The following is a 20482-nucleotide window of genomic DNA, read 5'->3' on the forward strand; positions in this document are numbered from 1 at the left end:
AATGTGTAGCACATGAAGGGACGCCTGCCCCCCGTCATCTGCTAGCCGTGGGTTTCCTCTCCGGAGCCCCTTCACCTGCCTCATTCTGGGCGCTGCAGGGCCATACCCCTGGGCCCCCCTGAGCCGAGGCCCCTTCCCTCCAGCTCTCACCCCAGGGTGTGGGCCATCGCTGCCTAGTGGCTCACAGCATGGAACTAAGATTCCGGCCAGAGAAGGGGCCCGGCTTGCCCAGTGTCCCTTGAGAACATGCTGGAACACCACCCAGGGCTTCTGACCAGAGCCCATGCTCACCCCAGATCCCCATGCCAGGGGACACCAGGACCAGGACGGTGACCACAGAACGCAGTCAGTGACGGGAGCACTGCCAAGTCCTGCTATCAGGTGAGACGGGCTTCAGGGCGGCCCCAGGGAAGGAGCCAGGCTAGAGGTGGGCCGCTTTCTGCTCTGTACACGCACACACCTCTCCCAGAGATGATTCCCATCTGAACCAGGAGAAGCCCGAGCCTCCCACTCTCCCTCATCCAATTAGTCAGGAGCTTGTCTCCTGCGGGGATGGTGCCTGGAGCCCTCAGACCTGGCAGGGAGGCCCCCACCCGGAGCCGGGCTGTGAGGGGCGGAGTTAGAGGAAAGCTGGGCGGCCACTTCTCCGTCAACAAACCAGCCACACGGACAGCTTTCCATCATGACCTCGGGTTTATTAGTGGCATTAGCGAGTCTTCCCAAGGTCAGCTGCATGCAACACACAGGTCACCCTCATCCAGTGGTCCTAGAGCTTAGTTACTGCATGGTAAGGCTTCTTAAGTCACAGTGTATCTTCAAGGCCTGGGCCAAAGAGAGAGACTTCCGGACAAAATGACATCGTGAACACTGAGCTCTGCGGGGCGGATCTAGACTATGCTGCACTTGACCTACACGCACTGGAACACTGCTCACGGTGACGGCACCCGGACGCGCAGGCCCCCGGGGATAGCAGGCTCCAGGTGTCCGGGGAGGGTCTGGTTTCCGAGGGGGGAGCTCACGTGTGGATGCGTGTGTGTAGACAGAGATTGTAACGAGGCCGCCGGCCTGTGTGGGAGGCTGCCCGGGGGCGTCCAGGGGCCAGCGGACAGGCGGGCACGGGCGGCAGACGTGGTCACGGGTCGTCGGAAGATCCTAACGACTGAAGAGCAGTTTGTTGTCGAAAGTCAAAATGGTGGTGTTGTCTCAATAGGCGTGGAGTTTTGAGGTTGTGGATCTCACCATTTACGTAACTCAGGGATGTCTCCTTTCTCGGGAAATACAACCACATGTCCCCCAACTTCAGTGACCAGTCCCATCCTGAGAGCTGGCTGCCCACACTCAGCCATCCGGGCAGTCGGGCGCCCTCCCCGCAGGAACCCGAGCCCCAGCCGAGGGTGGGGGCATGCCGCTGCTGCCCCCTGGAGCGCGCTGTCCTCGAGGGGCTCCCCGCACAGCCGCATCCGGGGGCACCCACGTTCGCCCTCCACGGCTCCACACCACACGGACGTACAGACAAACCCTTGTCCGTCGCAATGAGAAAATTCAGAATGTGGCAAAATACGTGACTGTTCTACAAAGACTGGTTCCTGTGACTCTCCTTGGATAAAGACCCCTTTTGGTCCAAAAAAAAAAAAGTGGGTGGTGAGGGCATGCCCTTCGGAGGAGCCAGTGTCATCAGGTGGGCTGTGGGTTCAGGGGTCGGGTCCTGGGTCCGGCTCCCACTCCTTGGGGTGCAGGCGGGCAGCCTAGATGTACAACGGGGTCTCCTGGCCTGTGAGGAGCCTGAACATGGCGGCAGGCATGGTCTTCATATGGATCTGCCAATGAGAGAGAGGGGCTGACCCAGCCCTCCCTGCCTCCGCCTCCCACCCCCGTCCCCCGCATGCAAGGCCAGCGATGCCCAAGTCCCCTGAGCGTGTCCTGTGTAAAGTACCAGCGTCCAGAGGGGAGGAAGAATGACCTGTGGGCTGTCAGCTACAAATTGGCACTTGTCGTGAGCACTTGCCATCTACCTCTACAAGGATTGAAGCAGGTGCCACTGCAGCTGCTGACCTTCAACACCCCCTGAAAGGAGTTCAGGTGGAGATCGGGAGTGAGGCCCTCTGTGCTCTGGGGAAAACTGGGAGGACAGGTCTTCAGATAGATAGTGAGATATTTTCAGGAGCCCATTTTATGAGCCCAATTCTTGCATCTCCTCATATCTAGAAAAACACCGAGATCCTTCCTGGTGACGACTGCTGCTCATGACTAGCTGTAACCCTCAGGAGACTTGCAGAACCTCCTGCAAAAAATACGTGCTCCATTGCATGTCCTCCCCCTTCACCAAAATCACATGCATACTGACCTTCCCCCCTGCCTCTTGGGAGCAGTTTACCAGAGCTATATGAAATGCTGTCTCCTGGGCTACAGTCCTCATTTTGCCCCAAATAAAACAACTCACAACTCTCACGTTGTGCATTTTTTCAAGTCGACACCGTGGTCACCACCCCGATGGCGGCTTAGAAAGCGTACCCTGACTGCGCAGACTGTGACCTGGGCGCCCGTCCAGGTCTTCAGAGGGTTTTACACGCGGTCAAGGGCCGTTTTCCCTTCAGCTCAAGCTGACACCAGGTGCATAAAAAGTTGGACTTTTGACTATGCACCGAGCTGAAGGCAGGCTGGGGCGCCCAGGCCTCCTTGGAAACTGCAAGGGGCAAGCTTTGCCTCGGCGTGAGACCCAGAGGCTCACGCACAAAGTGCGTGTGCGGCAGGCGGAGGCCTGGAGCCCCCCAGCCCCTGGGGGTCAGTTAGCAAATGAGCCTTTGGGGCCTGACCTCAGTCCCTGGCACCACAGAGGCTGGGTACGCCAGCAAGGCACAGAGACGGCTGCCCGGAGAGGCCAACCGTGGGGGGCACATACCCTAAATCCCGCCTGGGCCCCAGGCTCTGCTTCTGCTTCCTTTAAGCACTCTGCTCCGCAGGCTAGCCGGGGACCCAGCCGTGCTCAGGCCCCTGTGGGTGACCGTGGCTCTAGGGGGTGGGCTGGCAGACCTCCAGCGCCCAGGGAGAGGCGGCCGCAGGTGCAGCCACCCCCAGGGGCGTGCAGCCAACCCCCCAGGACTGCCCTTCCTCGGGCAAGCCGTTCTCGGGCCTTATCTGACCAACCCAGATGGCCAGTCTGGCCGAAGCGTTTTCTTGTCACCCAGGCTCCCCCCCTGGCCCCCAACACCAGGATCTGTCTGATCCACTTAGATGTTTGCTCCTTCATCAGCCTGCAGTGCCTTTTCCCATCAGCAGATTCATTCTAATTCCTCAATCTGAAACCCACCCGCAAGGCCCAGCAAAACACCAGATCTAGTGATCGGTGACTCCTTTTCCGAATGTGCTCAGGGATGATGGAAAACACAGGCAGACAAGCTCATCTCTCAGGACCAGCCAGGACCGGCTTCCAACACCCTGGGCCTGAGGCCCAGCCTGACTGATACCCATTCACCTCAGGTCCAGACAGTCGGACGCATTTCTCCCGCTCCCAGCCCAGCTCCCCCGCCCAACTGATGGCCCCAGCGGGGCGGCTGTCTCGAGGCGTCTACTTAGGACAATTGGATTTTCTTTTCTTTGAAGCCATTTGTAAGAGAAGGCTAATGGCGCCTACCTGGCCCCCTCCTTCCTGAGAGCTGCTGTCTGCCACCACCCATGCAGGGAAACAGGCCTCCTCCCCCAGCCTTGGGACTTTCACAAAATACTGAGTGGGTTAACGTGGTCCCAGGAAAGGTGTCCTGACCGGACATGATCTGAAGGCCCCTCAGGGAACAGCACATGCTCCCCCCACCAGCCTCCAAAGAGGAAGCCATGCCCTCTCCCCACACAGCTCCTGGGTCCCCACCGCCCTCAGAATCAAACCTAAACTCCCCGCCCAGCACCTGCCTCCACAGCCGTCCCGTGTCACCCGCCACTCAGCGCTGTCTGCCCCTTCTGCGCTGCTGTCACCCAGGCTTCACCCAGGGAGATACTCACCCATTCACCCTGACTCCCTGCTTCCCACACACCTACACACACACACCCCTGCACCGGGGAGGCCTCCTTCCCAGCACTGGGCTGGTACCCCCACTCCCAGCATCTTACGTCCCCCGCTGAGGTACCCTGCTCCCTCCTGAGCTCCCCGCTCTGTACCCCGTCCACCCTCACGCTGGCATGGCATCGCACTGATGCCAGAAAGAAGCAGAAAAGGAGGCGGGTACAGCCAGCGGAGTGGGAGAGGGGAGCACAGCAGGGCCGGCCTGCGAATGCCCACCCCCATCCCATCAGCCACAGTTACCCGGGGTGAGGAGGGGGTGCCAGAGCCCGCCTGCAGAAGGCTCCCCCGTGGGAGACACAGCCGTGCTCAGCTGATGCAGCCCCGGAGGAGGCTCAGGAAGGTCCGGGTGGGAGCGCGCCAGCCAGCAGATGTGCCCAGGTCCCCGCAGGGACAGGCTCTGCCCAGAAGGGAGGCTTTGCTCTGGGGTGCTTCCCCAGCACCTTATACACGCCCTCGGGGATTAGATGTCGGCCATGGAAACATCTGGGCTCCGGTTCTGGCTTCGGGCAGTGACCTCTCACCTCTCCCACCGAGTTGGACAGCGCCTGGACGATCTTCTCATGGGCCGTGGCCACCACGCTCTGCCCGTTGATCTCGATGATGCGGTGGCCCACGCGGACGCCGCCCCGCTCCGCGATGCCCCCGCGCATGAGGCTGCAGATCTAAGCGACACGGGGGCGGAGGGTGGTCGGGTCAGCACAGGGTCCCCGCCACGCTCGCCAGTCGCCTCCAGCCCCCAACGACGGGGAGGAGAATTCATCACACGCAGGATGAAGCCCCCGGGCAGACGCTCCTACATGCCGTCTGCCGACTCACCAACTGGGAGGTTACGGTTTGGAATGCCTGTCCCCCCCCGCCCCCCGCCACCGCCCTCGCTGGTTGGAATCTGCCCCCCCACCCCGCCCCAGCCCCCCGGAGCCTCTGTTCCTGGGTCAGGGGTGTGGAGGCCGGGAGGTGTGCAGGTAAAGCCGATCTGGCAGGTTCGCCAGCAGCCACTCTGCTCCTCTTTCCAGTGAAGACGGTCACTGCTCCCCCATCACGGGGAGGTGGTGATTTCACCAGCCGACAAATGGAAAGAGATGATGCAGCCCCCATGGGTGTGAGATCCACTAAACACTGGGTGTCAGAAGGTGGGTCCATGCAGACAGCAGGGAGGGCGAGCAGCCCCAGGGCCCATGGAGAGCTGGGGGGGGGGCTGCTGCGCCCGGGGGGGTCCCCGGGGCCCTGTGGGAGCCACGGGAGGGGGGTGGGATGAAAGCACTGCAGCAAGAGAGGCTGGGGCGGGAGGGAACAGGCAGGGCGCCAGGCCTCTCATCCACCCCCAGCCGAGGGCAGACGGCAATGTCCCTGGGGCCGAGGCTGCCCGAGAACAGCCACACCCGCACTGGAGGTCTCCCCTGTCCACCTCCGCCAGGCACCTCTACCCTGGGCCCCTTGCAGCAGTATCCCAGCCGTCCTGCCTGAAGGCTGCCCTGTACCAGACATGTTTGAGAATGAGGAAGGCCGAGCCCAGAGTCTGGTGGGAGGAGAGGCCCAGGCTGGTGGGACCCTGTCCCCCGAGTGCCCGGGGGACACCCCCCATCACCTGACAGCCTCGTTGTACCCACGGAGGCCTTGGTCTGTACGGTTTCCTCAACCCAAAAATGCCACCAGAAGCTTTTTAGGGCTTTTGAGGGGTCCTCGTATGATTCTGGCCAGCCTCCTACAAGGTCAAGGTTGGCCTGCCCGCAGGAGGCACAGGTGCAGGCAGGACGGCCAGCCTCCCGCAGGCTTGGTGTTCTTCCCTTCCCACCGCGAGGCTCAACGCTGCGAGGCCTCCTCCATGCCCTGTGACGAATGCCACCTGGGGCCCGTACCTGGGTCAGAGCCCCTTCCCATCCCGGCCCTGGCCGGGCTGCTCCACTGGCTAGGGGCTGACTCTCCACCCCCAGACAGGACCCCTCCAGCCCAGCTGCCTGTGCTCTCCCTCGGCACTGGCCTGGCATCTTCTGAAGGCTGAGATAGGCTGAAAGGCCACTGACCCCAGGCTGGCCCTGGCACCCCTGCAGGACTCCCACCTGTCATCTGTTTTGTGGTCTTTCCAGATCCACTTTGTGCGTAGGTGTGTGTAAATCCCAGTGCGGTGCCTGAAGCCCTCGAGGTCCCTCCCAGTCCTCAGGACCCCTCTCTTCTAGAAGGAGACACAGATGCAGGCTGATGTCACAGCCCAAGGCCACTCCTACAGCAGCACCTGGGCCAGACCGGACTCAGGGTGGAGAAAGAGAAGCGGGCTGAGCCCACCACCCATTTTCCAGTAAGGGGAGCAGCCATCCTGTGCTGTGAAGGCTCTGCCTACCTGTCAGTATCAAGGATTAACTTTTATCCCCTCCCCCCCCACCCAGATGATTTAAGGGCATTTTGTGCCCTTCGAAGATCCAGGCTTCAGGAAGACCTGGCAGGTGTCAGGCAGGGCCCAGGTGCTCCTGATGGAAGCTGGGACACCCCGTAGCAGGCGCTGTTTCCCTAAGTCCCTAGTGGTAGAGTCTTCCCTCATGGTGGAGATTTGGGGACAGAAGGTAAAGAGGGGAAGGGGACAGGGAGAGGGAGAAAATAGCTTTGCACCTTAAGAGGGGGTTGCCAGGAAGATGGACTCAGACCCTGGCAGGGGACCTCGGCTGGAACCTGGGGGGCCAGGCTGGCAGAGGGGGCAAGAGGGGAGCAGAAAGTGCTGAGGAGAGGGCCATGTGGGCACACGCCTGTACACATGCACACACAAACACACATGCACGTACACATGCGTGCGGGCGGCAGGTCTTCCGAAACGAGGCGTGCCCCCAGAACCCAGGGCCTTGGGCTGCTCTAATTTCTCAGGGTGCACCTCTCAGGAGGAACGCTGGTGTCTCCCAGCTGCGGACGTCCTGATCTCTTCCATGGTGTTGTGGGAACAGAGAGGAGGGGTCCATTTAGAAGGAGCGTTAACTGGCTCAGTTGGGGCCTGTCTGCAAACGAATGCCTTGTACTTTGGGCGTAATGAAGCTGAAAATGGGAAAAGCACTTGTGCAGGACTAACTCAGGGGTCAGCAGACTTTTCCAGGGACGCAGGGAACTTATCTGCGGGGCCCATGTGATCTGTGGGCTCTGCGGGCCCTGCAGTCCCAGTGGGAGGAAAGGCGGCTGGCTGGCCACGACAGGGCCTTGTAGGCACCTCTGTGACTTGGTTATTGACACCCGGGACCCTAGATGCAAACAGGACAGCCCCTGCACAGCTCACAGATGGCTCAGGTCCACGTGTGCACTCGCCCACTGACGCCGACCACACACTCCAGCATCTGATACGGGCAGAGGGCAAGCTCCCCACGACAGCCATGCAGGCCAACGCCTGCCCCGCCACTGCCCAGAAGGGAGCCTGGGGCAGGTCCCTTCAGCTACCTGTTCCTGTGTCCTCATCTGTGCATGGGGACAGGGGATGCCCTCCCTAACCAGACCAACGCACAGACACGGGCTCTAGAGGGAAGCCCCAGGTTTGCAGGAAGAGCTGGCCAGATGGTGGCCTTTCCCGGTTCCTAGAACTGACAGACAGATGGACTGATACCCCAGACAGATGCCCCAGCAGGCCTACAAGTCTTGCAGCAATGGAACTAGACAGACTGGAGAACCAGAAGTCCTGCACGCCCATGTTCACGGCAGCTCGGTTCACAGTAACCAAGAGATAGAAGCAACCCAAGTGTCCATCAGTGGAGGAACGGACAACCAAAATGGGGTGTTTCCACACAATGGAACACGATTCAGCCTTAAAAAGGAAGGAAATCCTGCTACACATGCTACGACGTGGATGAACCTTGAGGACATTTTGCTGAGTGAAACAGGCCAGTCACAGATGGACAAAAAACCGTATGATTCTACTCATATAAGGTACCTAAGTATGTCATATTCAACTTCACAGGGACAGGAAGTAGCACGCTGGTCACCAGGAGCTGGGGGAGCGGGAGGTGGGGAGTCAGTGTTCGCGGGAACAGACTTTCAGTTTTGCTGATGGAAACAGTTCTCGAGATTGGTTCTACAACAATGTCAACGTTCTTAACGCTGGAAAATGGTTGAGATGGTAAATTTCATGTTAATTGTATTTTACCACAATTGAAAAAAAAACAAAAAAACCAGGAAAAGCAGAAGTTCTAGGAGAGAGTCGGGGCCAAAAGAAAAGGGGGAGAGAGGGGCAGATTTCACAAGGTAATCCAGCTTCTCAGCCACAGGGCCTCTTGCTTTAAAGAAAACACAAGCTACACTGAGATTCTCGGGGCCAGTGCTCAGGCTGGCAGCCCCCAAACACACGCACCTGAGTGCGCACGCACACACACACGCACGCACACGCACCGGTGTGTGCACACTGACAGCCATGCAGAGGGCCCCTCCCCCTCACCTGACAACACCCAGACGTACCTGATGCCCCAGCGCTGGGACATACTTCACCTAACTGCTCACCCCAGACATTGAAACAGGCACCTGCCACAGGCAACGTTCCTGGAGGCATCAGGCAGAAAACGGCACCGGGTTTGCATTGGGGCCAACAAACACCACCTCCGGCCTGGCATTCCGCCACCTGCTCTCCAGCCACCGCCTCCCGGGTGCTCTCAGGGCAGGGAAGCCCCCGGGAGCCACCATGGCCCCTGCCTCCTGGCCCCTAGCACGCGCACCCCCATTCACAGAGGCAGGATGCCAGCTGGTGGGTGGGTGGCGCTGGGGGCCACGCAGCTCCTCGTCCACAGCTGGCCCCAAGCACACACACCGTGGGATTCGGACCCTGGACCAGCAGCAGAGGCACCAAGCAGTGGGCGGCACCAGGACCCCTGTGTGCACACCTGTGACCCGGGAAGGGCAGCCTGGCAACGCTGCCTTCAGAATCAGCGGGTAATACTTCCCCAGTTCCAGACCCCAGATCTGCTGTGACCCTGAACCCGACACCCCCAAACCTTGTGGGAAGCCCCCCTGGCCTCAGCCTCCCAGCGACTCATACCAACCTGGGAACATCCCCACACACCCCCGCCGCAGAGACCCCTCCTGTAACTCCCCAGGGATGCACCCCCGCCAGCCTCCCCTCCCCCATCTCTGAGAGGGAAGGCTCAGGGCCAGGCCACACTCAGGCCACCCCACACCTGTCCTCTCCACTGCCTCCCCTTCCTCTCCCGCTCGCTTCAATTCAGCCCCCATAAAACTCTAGGCAGAGCCCCCTTTCTTGTGTCTCCTCGTCCCCCTTCCCCACCTCGGTCCCTACGGCCTCCCCAGCTGTGTGACCCAGGGCAAGTTACTAAACCTCTCTGTGCCCCAGCTTCCTGACCAGTCCCCATGCTCCTTATTAGGCTGTAGTGAGGATTAAAATGAACTGGCTGGAGGGAGTATTTGCAGGGGAAGGATTTTGCTTTTTGGTGGTTGGGGGGGCGCATCGGGCCCCAAGAACAGGCAAAGCCCTTGGCCACCCCCCAGGAGCCTGGCCTTGAGGGGAAAGCCGGCCCTGATGCATCACGCCATCCCCCTGCAAGGCTTGCAGCAGGACAGGGGCTGCATCTTACAAAGACCATGAACCAGGCCCACCTAGATGGCGAGCTCCCCGGGGCCATGCAGGAGGGACAGCCTGGGCCCCACAAGGCTGCCCAGCAGGGCAGGGGCAGCCCTCAGGGTCACACAAGCAGGGCCGTCTCAGGGGCTGCCGGTCACTGACAGTCCTCCCTACCACCCACCTGCCCCCACCCCAGGGAGAGAGGTCCTGCGGACGGCACCCAGGCAGGCCCTGCATGGTGGCTCAGGGTGTCAGGGGCAGGTCTAAGGCCCGCCCAGCTGCTCCCAGGCCCATCCACACGGTGCGCATAGAAGCTGCAGGCAGGGACCCTGGGCAACCTCCTGCACGGCCCCGGACACATGTGTGTGCAGAGCAGCCGGGCAGGGTGGCGCTAGCTGGACCACCAACTGGCCAACTCCCGGGGCAGATGCCATGTTCCGGAAAGAAATTCTCAGGGGGTGCAGACAGCCTGGCTGGGCCCCCGTGCTTGGGTATGGTGCCAAGGGGCCTTCCTTCTCTGCAGAGTTTGGGCCCAGTGGGCCCTCCTTGGAGGTCTCGGTACTTCATGGATTTTCTCAATCTGCCCAGAAAGCTTCAGTGACTTGCCCAGTGTCACACAGCTGGGAAGGTACGGCCAATGTCAGCTTCAGATGCACCCACACCCTTTCCTTCTACGTCTTGGGCACCAGCTGAACCACCTTCCCGGCCAGCCCTGTGTTTGTGGGGCATGTGACTGAGCCCTGTCTGGCCAGATGGATGTAGACAGAAATGGCCAGAGCCACATCTGCGCCCGTCAGACAAAGAGCGCCCTGGGGGGTGGTGAGCCTGGGCCCCTGAGCGACCCTGTGGCGCGAAGCCCCTCCCACGCTGGACTGTGACCCAAACAACAGATCAGCTCTCAGTCCGCTGAGATCCGCGGAACACCTGTTACAGCAGCAAGTGTGCCCTAACCCAGAGGGGACGGAGATGTCCTGTGACTCTCCCCGGCCCCGTGTAAACGCTCCACACTGCTGCGCCAGGTAGTGACGGGGGAAATTCTGTCTCATTTGTAGTCCTGTTTCTAGAACGTTCTCCCGATGTGTCCCCTCTGTGACCGTGGAGGGACACACACGTCCTCCCCCTCAACCTGACACCACCCCCATCCACCGCACAATCTCTTCCTTGGCTTTTTAACACTCTGGGCTAGCGTAAGCAATCTGGAAATGACCGGCCTTCCCTCTTCTGTCCTCCATCTGTGGCCACATCCCTCCCTGCCCACTGGGACCTTTGCAGGAGAAACGACCCAGGAAACAGAGCTCAAGAGGGTCAGAGAGGAGGTGGGAACTCTGGAGGGAAGAACTCCAGCCTGAGGAACAGGCACAGACTTTTGGCCAGACCAGCACTCATTCAAGCCCAGCATCACCTCCTCCTGGAGGCCCTCCTGCCTCCTCAGTGGCTGGGGCCCCGCCTGACACAGCTCAGGAACCTCACACACGGCTCGGAATGGGTGAGTGAATGAGCGAATGAATGAATGAACAAATGAATGAGTGGGTGGGTGTCTTGCACACAGTGACTCTGACACTGCCATCGGCTGCGGGTCCCAACTGCAGGGGTGGGAGGACTCCTCCCTCCACTCTAGAGCTGGGGTCTGCAGAGAACAGCCACCACTGGGACGAGGGTGCCGAGGGCAGGGCTGGAGGGACCCATGCCGTGACCACACGCTGGCCCGCCCGCCCTGCCTGGACCTGCCCCCTCAGACAGGAGCGGTTCTGGAGGGACGGAGAGCTGCCCCCCAGCTCCCTGCACCAGGCCGTCCACGTGCACGGTGGAGGCTGCCAAGCGGACTCACGATGCCGTTCTGCACGCTGAAGCCCAGCTGGTACTTGAGGTCCGGCCGCTTGATGAGGACGGTGGTGACCGGCGGGCAGCTGACGATGTTCAGCTTCACCTGTGTCTGGTTCTTCAGACCCTGCGGAGCAGGAACGGGAGGCCCAGTGGGTATCAGATGCCACTGGGAGGACAACCTCAGGGGCCTGGGAGGGTGAGCCAGTGGCAGGGCAGAGCCCCGGGAGCTGGGGGACCGAGTCAGGCAGGCCCCTCTCAGCCCTGGTGTCCCTCTGTGCGTGGATGCAGGCATCACCCTGACCGGATGCAGGGGTACTGCATCCCAGGTGGCAGTGCGTGCCGTGGCCCCTGTGCTCTGGTGTGCCCTTTGACCTGGGAGAAAAAAAGCTGCCCTGGGGGCAAGGCCAGGCTCCGAGCGCCCCTGTGCATAACCAAGAGGCGGGTTGTGCACTAGGTCACCCTTGGTGGTGCCCAGGAGGGGCCCTGGCCATGCTGAGTGCAGGAGGACTTCCTGTTTGGGAAGGTGGGGGCGCCTTCCTCAAAACAAAGCATCCTCCAGTGATGGACTCTCATGCTGGGGGTGGGGCGAGGACAGGGTGCAGCCGGCAGAGCAGAAACCTGTCAGCAGGAGGCTCTGGTGTCTGTGCCGAGACAGGCCAAGGGAGGCCCCAGGCCCCAGAGGACAGTGGATGCTGCGGCCATGGTCCTGGGGTTGGGTGGGGGGAGGGGAAGGGGCCCGGCCTGAACGTGGCTGCAGCAGCAGGGAGCTCCTCCTCTGTGCACGTGTGCATATGCGCGTGTGCGCGCGCGCGCGCGCACGCACACACACACACACACACACACACACACACACACCCCACCCCACCCCACCCCACCCCGCCCATCACAGCCCAGGTTAGACACTGCCCCAGGAGCTGCAGCCCTCAGAGCGAGGGTCCCGGCTGGCCAAGCCTCTGGCACCTCTGATGAAGGCCTCTTCTGTGCCTGTCTGTCTGTCTAGCTACACAGTACCCACTGGGACTGGGTCCCCAGGTCCAGGAGCCCCCTCACAGGGCCTTCATCTCTGAGTGACAAGGGAGAACAGAGGCCCATCCTCCAGCCCCGAGACCACAGCAGGGCTGGAGGGAATGAGCCGCGGGACAGATGGCCCCCCGTAGGCTGAGCCACTGTCTGGACCCTTGAACAGAGCAAAGGCACCGCCATGCCGAGCTCCCCTTGGATGGCTGCCTGACGCTTCAGCCCGGGGGGCTCTCACAGACAAGCAGGGGCCACCTGTTTGTGTCCCCTCAGCGTGACTCTCTCTAGGGAGGGTCTGCATCTCCCGAACCTGCAGGCTCACGGGTCAGACGGTGAGAGCAGCCTCCCAGCTCAGATCCAGGCAGGGGAACCAACCTCCCTGTTTACCCAGCAGGTGAAAAGTCCCAGGCAAACTAAGACAAGCTGGTCACCCGACATCTACAGGTCCTTGGCCCTCACCTGGGGCAGCCCAGGTCCCTCTCTGATGTCAGGGCCGTGGTACAGTCTTGGGTTCAAAGTCACTGGGTGGGTCTCTCTGGGCTCAGCATTCTGGCGGGTGAGGGGGGATTACAAAGCAGCGAGGATATAGCGAGGTGGGGCCCCGCACCCACCTTGATGATGCCCTGACAGGTGGCGAGCGGCAGCCCCACCAGGCTGGTGCCGTTGATGGACATGATCTGGTCACCGATGCTCAGCTTCCCCGAGCGGGCAGCTGGACCTCCATTCATCATGTTGGCCAGGATCACGGTGGGCAGGATGGAGCCCCAGCCCGACTCCACCACCACCACACCCAGGATCTCACCCTTGTGCTTCTCCAGCTGCAGCTGCAAGGAAATGGGTAGGGTAAGAGAGGCCCACCTGAGATGGGGGCTGGGGGCTGGGGGCTGGGCCTCTGCCCAGCATCCCGGAAGGACCAGCCGACCCGGGCCAGGTGCCTGTCCTGCCCTCAGAACCGAGGCCACCTCCTCGCGGCCAGCCTGCTGTCTCCCTGGCCTCGTCCAGCTCTGGCTCCCAAGGCCTCCTGGGACCCACCCAACCATCCTGGGGACCAGGAGCACAGACCCCCTCCTCTAGCCCCAAGCTCGGCCCCAGTGTCCCGGCTCCCGCACCCACCCCTCCCCCCAAACACACGGAGGCTAGAGGGACGTGTTCTCAGAGTCCAGATGCACACCCAGCCCGGCCGGCGCTCTTGTCTGGAAAAGTCCTTCTATTTCCTCTCTGCCTCACGGGTCACTCACAGAAAGCTGCCTGTCATTCATCCATTCAGCAACAAGCCAGGATCATTCACTCATTCCCAAGCAGTTAGGGTACAGGCCACCCCCAGGGATTTGCTCCTCTTCTCTGAAGAACTTTCTAGAGACCCCTGAGCAAACCCACCGGAACCTGCCAAGGCTTCACTACGGGCGGCTTCCCAGCACCCTGGGCAGAGCCCCAAGTTCCCCGTTTTCAAGATGCCTCCCGCACGCTTTCCAGAAACACCTCGAGGGGCTGAGCCCACATCTAATAGCAGCATTAAAAGGCACATTTTCAAGGTCATTTTAAGACTGACCGTCAGCAGCTTCTTCCCTACAACAGCACCGCATTTCCCACACAAGTGCTCGCTGCGAAGGCAGGGGCCACACACCAGGAAGGCTCGACCCCGCCCCGCCTGCCAGCTGTGCCCCCCGCCCCGGGCACCCACCTCTTTGCAGTTCTCCGAGTTGGAGAAGTGGATGAGGTCGTCGTTGTACATCTCCTGGGTGTTGATGATGTCGCTGTACTCCTTCTGGCTCAGGTCCTCGGGGTTGATGCCGTTGGCCCGCAGGAACTCCTGGTAGGCCACGCTGAAGGCCTGGCCAATGGACTGGGCAATGAGCTGAGCCTGTGGGGAGGGGCGCCCAATGGAGACGGGCAGGCGCACGGGCCCCGAGGGGTGACCACGGCACAGCCTGCACGGGGGCCCCTGCCTGCGCTCTGAGGAGCCATAGAGAGACCGTGGCCCGGGTCTCTGTCGGGGGAGCCCTTCTGCTGCTGGTGCCCTGCCTGCCCCCACCCGAGCTCCCTTACATCCCAGACATCCTAAGACAAAGCACAGTTTCCAATAACGTCTGGGGAAATTATGAATTATTTGCTAATGATCATAGTTTCATTGCTTTCACTGGCGACTGTACTATATTTTCTTTTCACCCATCGTTTTTTCTTTAACAAGTGTGTTTTATTTATTTAAATATTTGTTAATTGTTATTAAATTAATTTAATGAAATTTAAATTAGTTTATTTAAAATTAAATTAATATTTATTAAATAAATATATTTACTTGGCCCATGCGGGATCTTAGTTCCATGCCCTGTGCAGTGGAAGCGTGGACTCCTAACCACTGGACCGCCAGGGCAGTCCCCCACCCATCCTATTCCAAACACTGACTGGGGGGTGCATCCTCTGGGGAACGTCACAGAGACTGTCAGTCACCCACCCAGTATTTACTTCTCTGGAGCAACAGGACCCAGTCCAGCTGCGGGGGGGTGGTGCGGGCAGGATGTGTGTCCAGCTGCTCTCGTGGGGCGTGTGGACGTGTCAGGCTGAGGCCAACGAGAAGCATGCGGCCCTGGGGACACCAGCACAGGGCAAATCGTGGAGCAAATCACTTCTTTCTACTTCAACAGGACCACTTCTATGGACTGGACTGTATCTGATACTGCAGAAGCCTGGACTCTGAACAGTCACTGTCAAAGCTTACATGCCACCTGCCGGTGTGCAGATAAAGGACCATGGGAAGTGAGGGCTAAGGACCCAGTTCCTGGGCCACGTCAAGCACCCTGGCAGCCAGGCAGCCGGGGGACAGCAGTGGGACCCCTCAGCAAACCTCGGGTCAACAGGGCCTGAAAACACGTGGAATTGAGGGGTTCGGCCTGAATCCCATTCTTGCTCTACCCGCTGCATGATTCTCGGGCTGCAAATGAATAAGCCTTTGAAGAAAGCGGGCTGGGCTGCATAACAGAGGGAGAGCTTGGAGCCCTTAGATTCTAGACCAGACGGCCCTCCCAAATTGGGCCCCGAACGGTCTGCAGGAGCGAAGCCCGGGTCCACTAGGCAGGACCAAGCCCTGCCCGCCCCCAGGAGCAGTGTCCTGGCAGTCTGGCGGCTCTGCTCAGAGGGAGAACCAGCCACAGGCACGGAGCCCCGGGACCACCAGGTGGCGCCACTGGCCCAGACGTGTATGGAGACAGTGGAGGGAGCCCCGCGGTGGCAGGTCCTGGAGGGCGCCTGGCCCGAGGCTCAGGCCAAGCTGAGGATCCAATGGGGCCTCCAGGAGGAGGCTGGTCCCAGGATGGAGGGTGGAGGGCCGAGGGCCACCCGGAGGCCTGGATGTGCCCTGCCCCCCCGGGGTCTCAGGCTTGCTGACACCAGCTGCCCCCAGGCCTCTGGGTCCATCTTCCTCTGACTGGGGTCCCCTGGCTGGGAAGGGGGTGTGAGAGCATCACTTCGTTCCCCCTGCCCACTGCCCACTGCCCTGAGCCTCCCCTCTGAGCTCTGCCTGGTAGGCGCCCATCACCTGGGGGAGCACCTGGGAGGGCAAGGTGGTCCATGCCTGGGCTCCATGGGGCACAGTCCGGGAACCTCGGCGTCTTCCCACCAGCGGCTGGCTGCAGTCTCCCATCCCCCATCTGCCCTGCGTCCTGGCATCCCTGCCACCTGAGCTGGGGCCAGTCATGGAGAATCGCCCCTGCCCCCAGGTCACAGCCAAGGCTGTGAGCCCAGAAAGGTAGGGAGCGTCACGGGGGCCTCCCCGAGGGGCTGGCATTGGAGGCTGGGACTCAGAGGGGGCCTCCTGCAGGTGGGCGAATAGCGAGGGAGGCTGCCCTGCCCCCCCAGCCCTTTCACTTCTTCGGCTCACCTGCACTGCCCTCCACTTTACAGAAGGGAAACGGAAAGTCTGAGAGGGCCACCAGGGTCCTTAGGGCCACCTTCCATTTTCTCCAGGTGTCCCCCTCTGTTCTCACTGGACCCTTGGATCCTCCACTCACCCCAGCAGCAGTCGGACCCGCATGGGGCCACCATCAGGGCCCGACTCCCAGGATGGCTGCTGCATCCCCTCACGCCCCTCCCAGCCCATCCTTCCCATGTGCCTTCAAGGACCACCTGGAGCCCCGCCCCCACCTGTGCTCTCAGCCTTCTCTCCCACGGAATAGAGAAACCCAGGCCGCAGCAGCACCCGGGGCACGGTGGGCACCTCGGAGCCCCTTCCTGCTCCCCGAGCCAGCAGACTGTTCACCCCCTGCCACTTGGCCTGTTTCTTGCCTTCCCTGCCCATCACCACAGCCCTTCTCCAGGGCCCATCACATGCCCTCAGGCCGGGTCTCAGAGATTCCTCGAGCCATGAGCCAAACAAAAATTCCCATGCAGGTGTCCACAGACATCTGCATAATGGTGAAAGGAACACGTGTGTGCACTGGTGAGTCTGTAGGTAAACTTCCTCTCCTATAAATGTGTCACTGCTTCAGAGCACTTGTAGGTGACTTCAATTTCTCAGCAAAAAGGTCACTGCCTCCACCCACCCTGCATTCAAACATGAAAACACTGGGACCCTTCCCCACTGCTCCGGGTCCCTGACACGCCCTCAAGGCCCTTGGTAACCGAGAATGCCCTTTCCAAGCATCCGTGGAGGAGAGAGAATTTTTTAAAATCCTGCTCTGGCAACAGCCCCAAGAACAGCTCAGCTGCTGCCTCCTGGGTGATCCTGAATCAGACCTGCCCTGGGGGGGCAGCCCAGAGACCCCGCTCACCTCCTGCCCTGCAGCTCCCTTCCCCGGTCCCTTTCTCCCTCTTCCAGGCTCAGAAAGATGCTCTCATCCCATCCAAGGAAGGAGTCAAAGGGCTTATGGTCTCTTACCGAGTCTGCGGTATTTTAAACGTCAGAATTACAGTTGACCCGTGAACAAAATGGGGATTAGGGGCTGTGACCCTCTGTACAGTCTATAAAAAATCTGTGTCTAACTTACAGTCAGCCCTCCGTACCCGCAATTCCTCCGTGTCCGCGGTTCATGATCGCGGAGTCAACCAAGGCGGACGGTGTAGCGCTGTAGCATCTACTACTGACAAAGGTCCATGGGTAAGTGGGCCCTCGAAGTTCAAACCCATGTTGTCCAAGGGTGCACTGGATTTTCCAACTTCTTATGGCCTGAAATGGCCATGAGCAGAAGCAGAGGCGCTTCCCCATTTGCAACCCTGGAGTGTGGGGCGTGCATCTCAACAGAAAAGTTAGTCAAGGGCTACTTTATTTGGGGAGAACAAGGTTTTGTTAAAGGACCTTGTCAAAGAGCTCCTCGGCATATTTAAGTACGGTTCCATTTGCAAACAGCTCCTGAAAAACTTATTTCATGAAGCGAAACAGAGCTGTGTTCATGGTCTCTGCAAACTCAGAGTGTTAGAAAAATCACCACTTCCACTGGAAGCGTCCATGATGGGGCACAGAATCCCCATCCTATATGTGCTTTCCTGGGACCACAGAGCCCATGGGGCCTGGGCCGTCGGGAGGGGAACATCACGCCCGAGCATTTACTTACATCCTCAGACTCAAACACGTGGCAGATCATCTTATACTGCTTCTTCCCCTCCTGGGCCCCGGGGGTGGTCTCGATGCAGTCCTGGGAGGCTGAGCGCGGCATGCGGCGCCTGGCCATCAGCACCACGATGTTCCCAATGTCCGCGATGTAGGAGATGGTGCGAAGGGCGTGGTCCATCATGGTCTCCTGGCGGGAGAGGCATGAGAGGGCCTGCGTTACAGGGAACAAGCCCTAAAAAACATCCAAGTTTGGGGGCTCTCAGTCTTGACACTCCTGACGTTTGGGGCTGGACCATTCCATACTGTGAGGGTGTCCTGGGCACAGGAGGACGTTTAGCAGCATCTCTAGCCTCCACCCACTAGACGCCAGTGGCATCTCCTCCGTCCCAAGTTGTGACGACCACAAAGATCTCCAGCTGTGGCCAGATCTGCCCTGAGGGACAGAGTCTCCAGGGTAGAGAGCCACTGCCCCAGCGAACAGAGCATTTTAGGGCGGTGATTCCCAGTCAAGGTGATGTGCCTTCACCTTAGCCCTGCAGCTTCCAAAATGATGCTCGTGGGGGCATGATGCTGGGTGGGGCTCCCGGTCCTATGGAGGAGGGGCAGCAGCTGAGGCCCGTCCCCACTCGATCGGAGGCCATCTGTGTCTCTGGAGAAGGCGCCTCTCCCTGCAAGGAGGGCGCCTGGCTCAGACTTCCTGCCAAGCAGAGGAGGAAGGCTCCAGAGCCAGTGTTTCCCAGGGCTGAGCTCGTCCCAGGAGCTCAAGCAGCATGGGCCTGGGCAGGGGCTCCCGAGGCAGCCCGCCTGACTCTGATGGATGGGTCTCCGCAGTCTTTCAATCCCCCCGGGGCCTGGCAGGCCCATCCCTCTCGATGGCTTTTGTCATCTGGCAGAAATCTCTACCAAGCATCATTCCCGGGGCCCCTACCTAACAAGGCTGCACACAGAGGCTCTGAGAAACTAATCAGCTGGTCCTTTAGGCCTTTGTCCTCTTTCCAGAAAAGAAAATGGGGCATTTCTGCAACCTCTGCAGCCCGTCTTCGTCACAGAAGCCACTTCTGCACACTTCCTGGAGCTGCTGTGTTTTCTGGCCAGCTCGGGGTGGGGGGCTGCGGTTTATAACCACAAGAACCCCCTTCCGGGAGGGGCCGCTGGAAAGGGGACAGTGGAGGTGGCTCTTCAGCATCTCTTGATCTCCAGCCACTTTCAGAAACACCTGACTCAACCCCCAGGTGTCAGAAATGAGCTCCTCCCCATCTCCGAGCACCTGTCAGTAGCAGAGCCCGCTTCCTCCCAGACAAGGCCGCCCGCCACGTGGCCTCGTCCCCTTCCTGCCCCAACCGGCCACTCGAGTTCCCACAGTCTCTGCATCTGTTCCTGCCTCCCAGCTTCTCTGCTAACATTTCTTATTTTACAGTCAAACCAGTTTCCTACCACCACACTTCCAGTTCATCCTCAGCGACCTCGGAGCAAACTCTCAAACGATCCACAGTGCCCACGACTGGCCAGGCTTCCCCAGACACCTCGGCCAGGCAGCCAGGCCACGGCTCATGGAACCTTTCTGACCCACCTTCCCAGCTCCTGTTCTCCTCGCTCTCGGTGACCCCAAAGCCTGCAGGGGCCAGTGCTCAGTTAGTTCATCTTTAGGAAGCACCGTCCACCCCCCACCCCCCACCCCCAGCTAACCCTGCATGACCTTCCCTCTCCCCAAGGCCAGTTCCGAGGTTCCAGGGTGTGTAGACAGGGAACCCGGCCTGTCTTATTCAGGGCGGCCAGCATTTTCTCCTGAGCACACAGGGAACCAGGTGTGTCCCATCTTCCCAGTGAGATGGGGGCTCCTCGGGAGCCGGGCACCTCTGCTTCTCCCACCAGCCCTGACCTCCCAGTCAAGAACGCTACGAGCAATGACCCAGACACCCGCTGTACTCCAGCAAGAAAAGTCATTGACGTTTCCATCATGGAAGAGAACAGAGAGCAATCCCACCAGATCTAGTTCTCAACCGTGTGTGCAAACACCCCGAGTTCTCTCTCTCCCCCAGGGCCTCTTCATGTGAGGGGGACAGGGCCCCATCAATGGTAGGGCTTTGCTTACCAACCCACAGGAGACCTGCTCCCTGCAAAGCAGATGCAGGATGAGGCCACCAGCCCTCACTCCCCACCAGGGTCCGCAGAGGAGGTGGGTGGGCACGGACGGGGGAGCAGACTCTCCCTGCTGGTGGGGAGCAGACCCAGGAGGGAGCTGCTTCCCCTGAAGAACGAGGACTCCCCACGTGGGGAGACCCGGCTGTGAGGATGCACAGGAACACCGGGAGGAGGAGATGAACAATGAGAGAGCAAGATGCTGGGCACCGACCACGCCGCAAACTGCCACAGTGAGGAGAGCCCGATGGGACAGAGCGACGGGGGCTTTCCGCTGGAAAATGGGAAATGAAAACACTCTTTAAATACCTCCGACGAGCAGAGGTGAAGCTCAACCAGAGAAGGGGGAGGACTCTTAAAGTTGAACTTCAAAGAC

The 20482-nt window shown here is 60.3% G+C and overlaps 2 protein-coding genes across 3 annotated transcripts in view; one reads left to right on the forward strand and one right to left on the reverse strand.

Moving 5' to 3' along the window:
* ENTREP2 (endosomal transmembrane epsin interactor 2) overlaps positions 1 to 308 on the forward strand; it is a 361730-nt gene extending 361422 nt beyond the window's left edge. Inside the window, exon 12 of the transcript XR_009518404.1 lies at positions 10 to 308. The gene's annotated coding sequence lies outside the window, so the exon portion shown is untranslated. The remainder of the gene's footprint in view (positions 1 to 9) is intronic.
* Positions 309 to 335: 27 nt separating this feature from the next.
* Positions 336 to 20482, reverse strand: part of APBA2 (amyloid beta precursor protein binding family A member 2) — a 186272-nt gene continuing 166125 nt past the window's right edge. Inside the window, exons 10-15 of one of the 2 annotated variants that reach the window (XM_060005300.1) lie at positions 17969 to 18154; positions 14107 to 14286; positions 13037 to 13249; positions 11413 to 11532; positions 4576 to 4716; positions 336 to 1817 (exon numbers count right to left, since the gene is read on the reverse strand). In XM_060005300.1, the coding sequence (XP_059861283.1) occupies positions 1746 to 1817; positions 4576 to 4716; positions 11413 to 11532; positions 13037 to 13249; positions 14107 to 14286; positions 17969 to 18154 (912 nt within the window). In that variant the 3' untranslated portion in view covers positions 336 to 1745. The remainder of the gene's footprint in view (positions 1818 to 4575; positions 4717 to 11412; positions 11533 to 13036; positions 13250 to 14106; positions 14287 to 17968; positions 18155 to 20482) is intronic. The other variant, XM_060005301.1, reaches the window with a different exon arrangement.

This window comes from Delphinus delphis, chromosome 2 (assembly GCF_949987515.2).
Source record: "Delphinus delphis chromosome 2, mDelDel1.2, whole genome shotgun sequence".
NCBI lineage: Eukaryota > Metazoa > Chordata > Mammalia > Artiodactyla > Delphinidae > Delphinus > Delphinus delphis.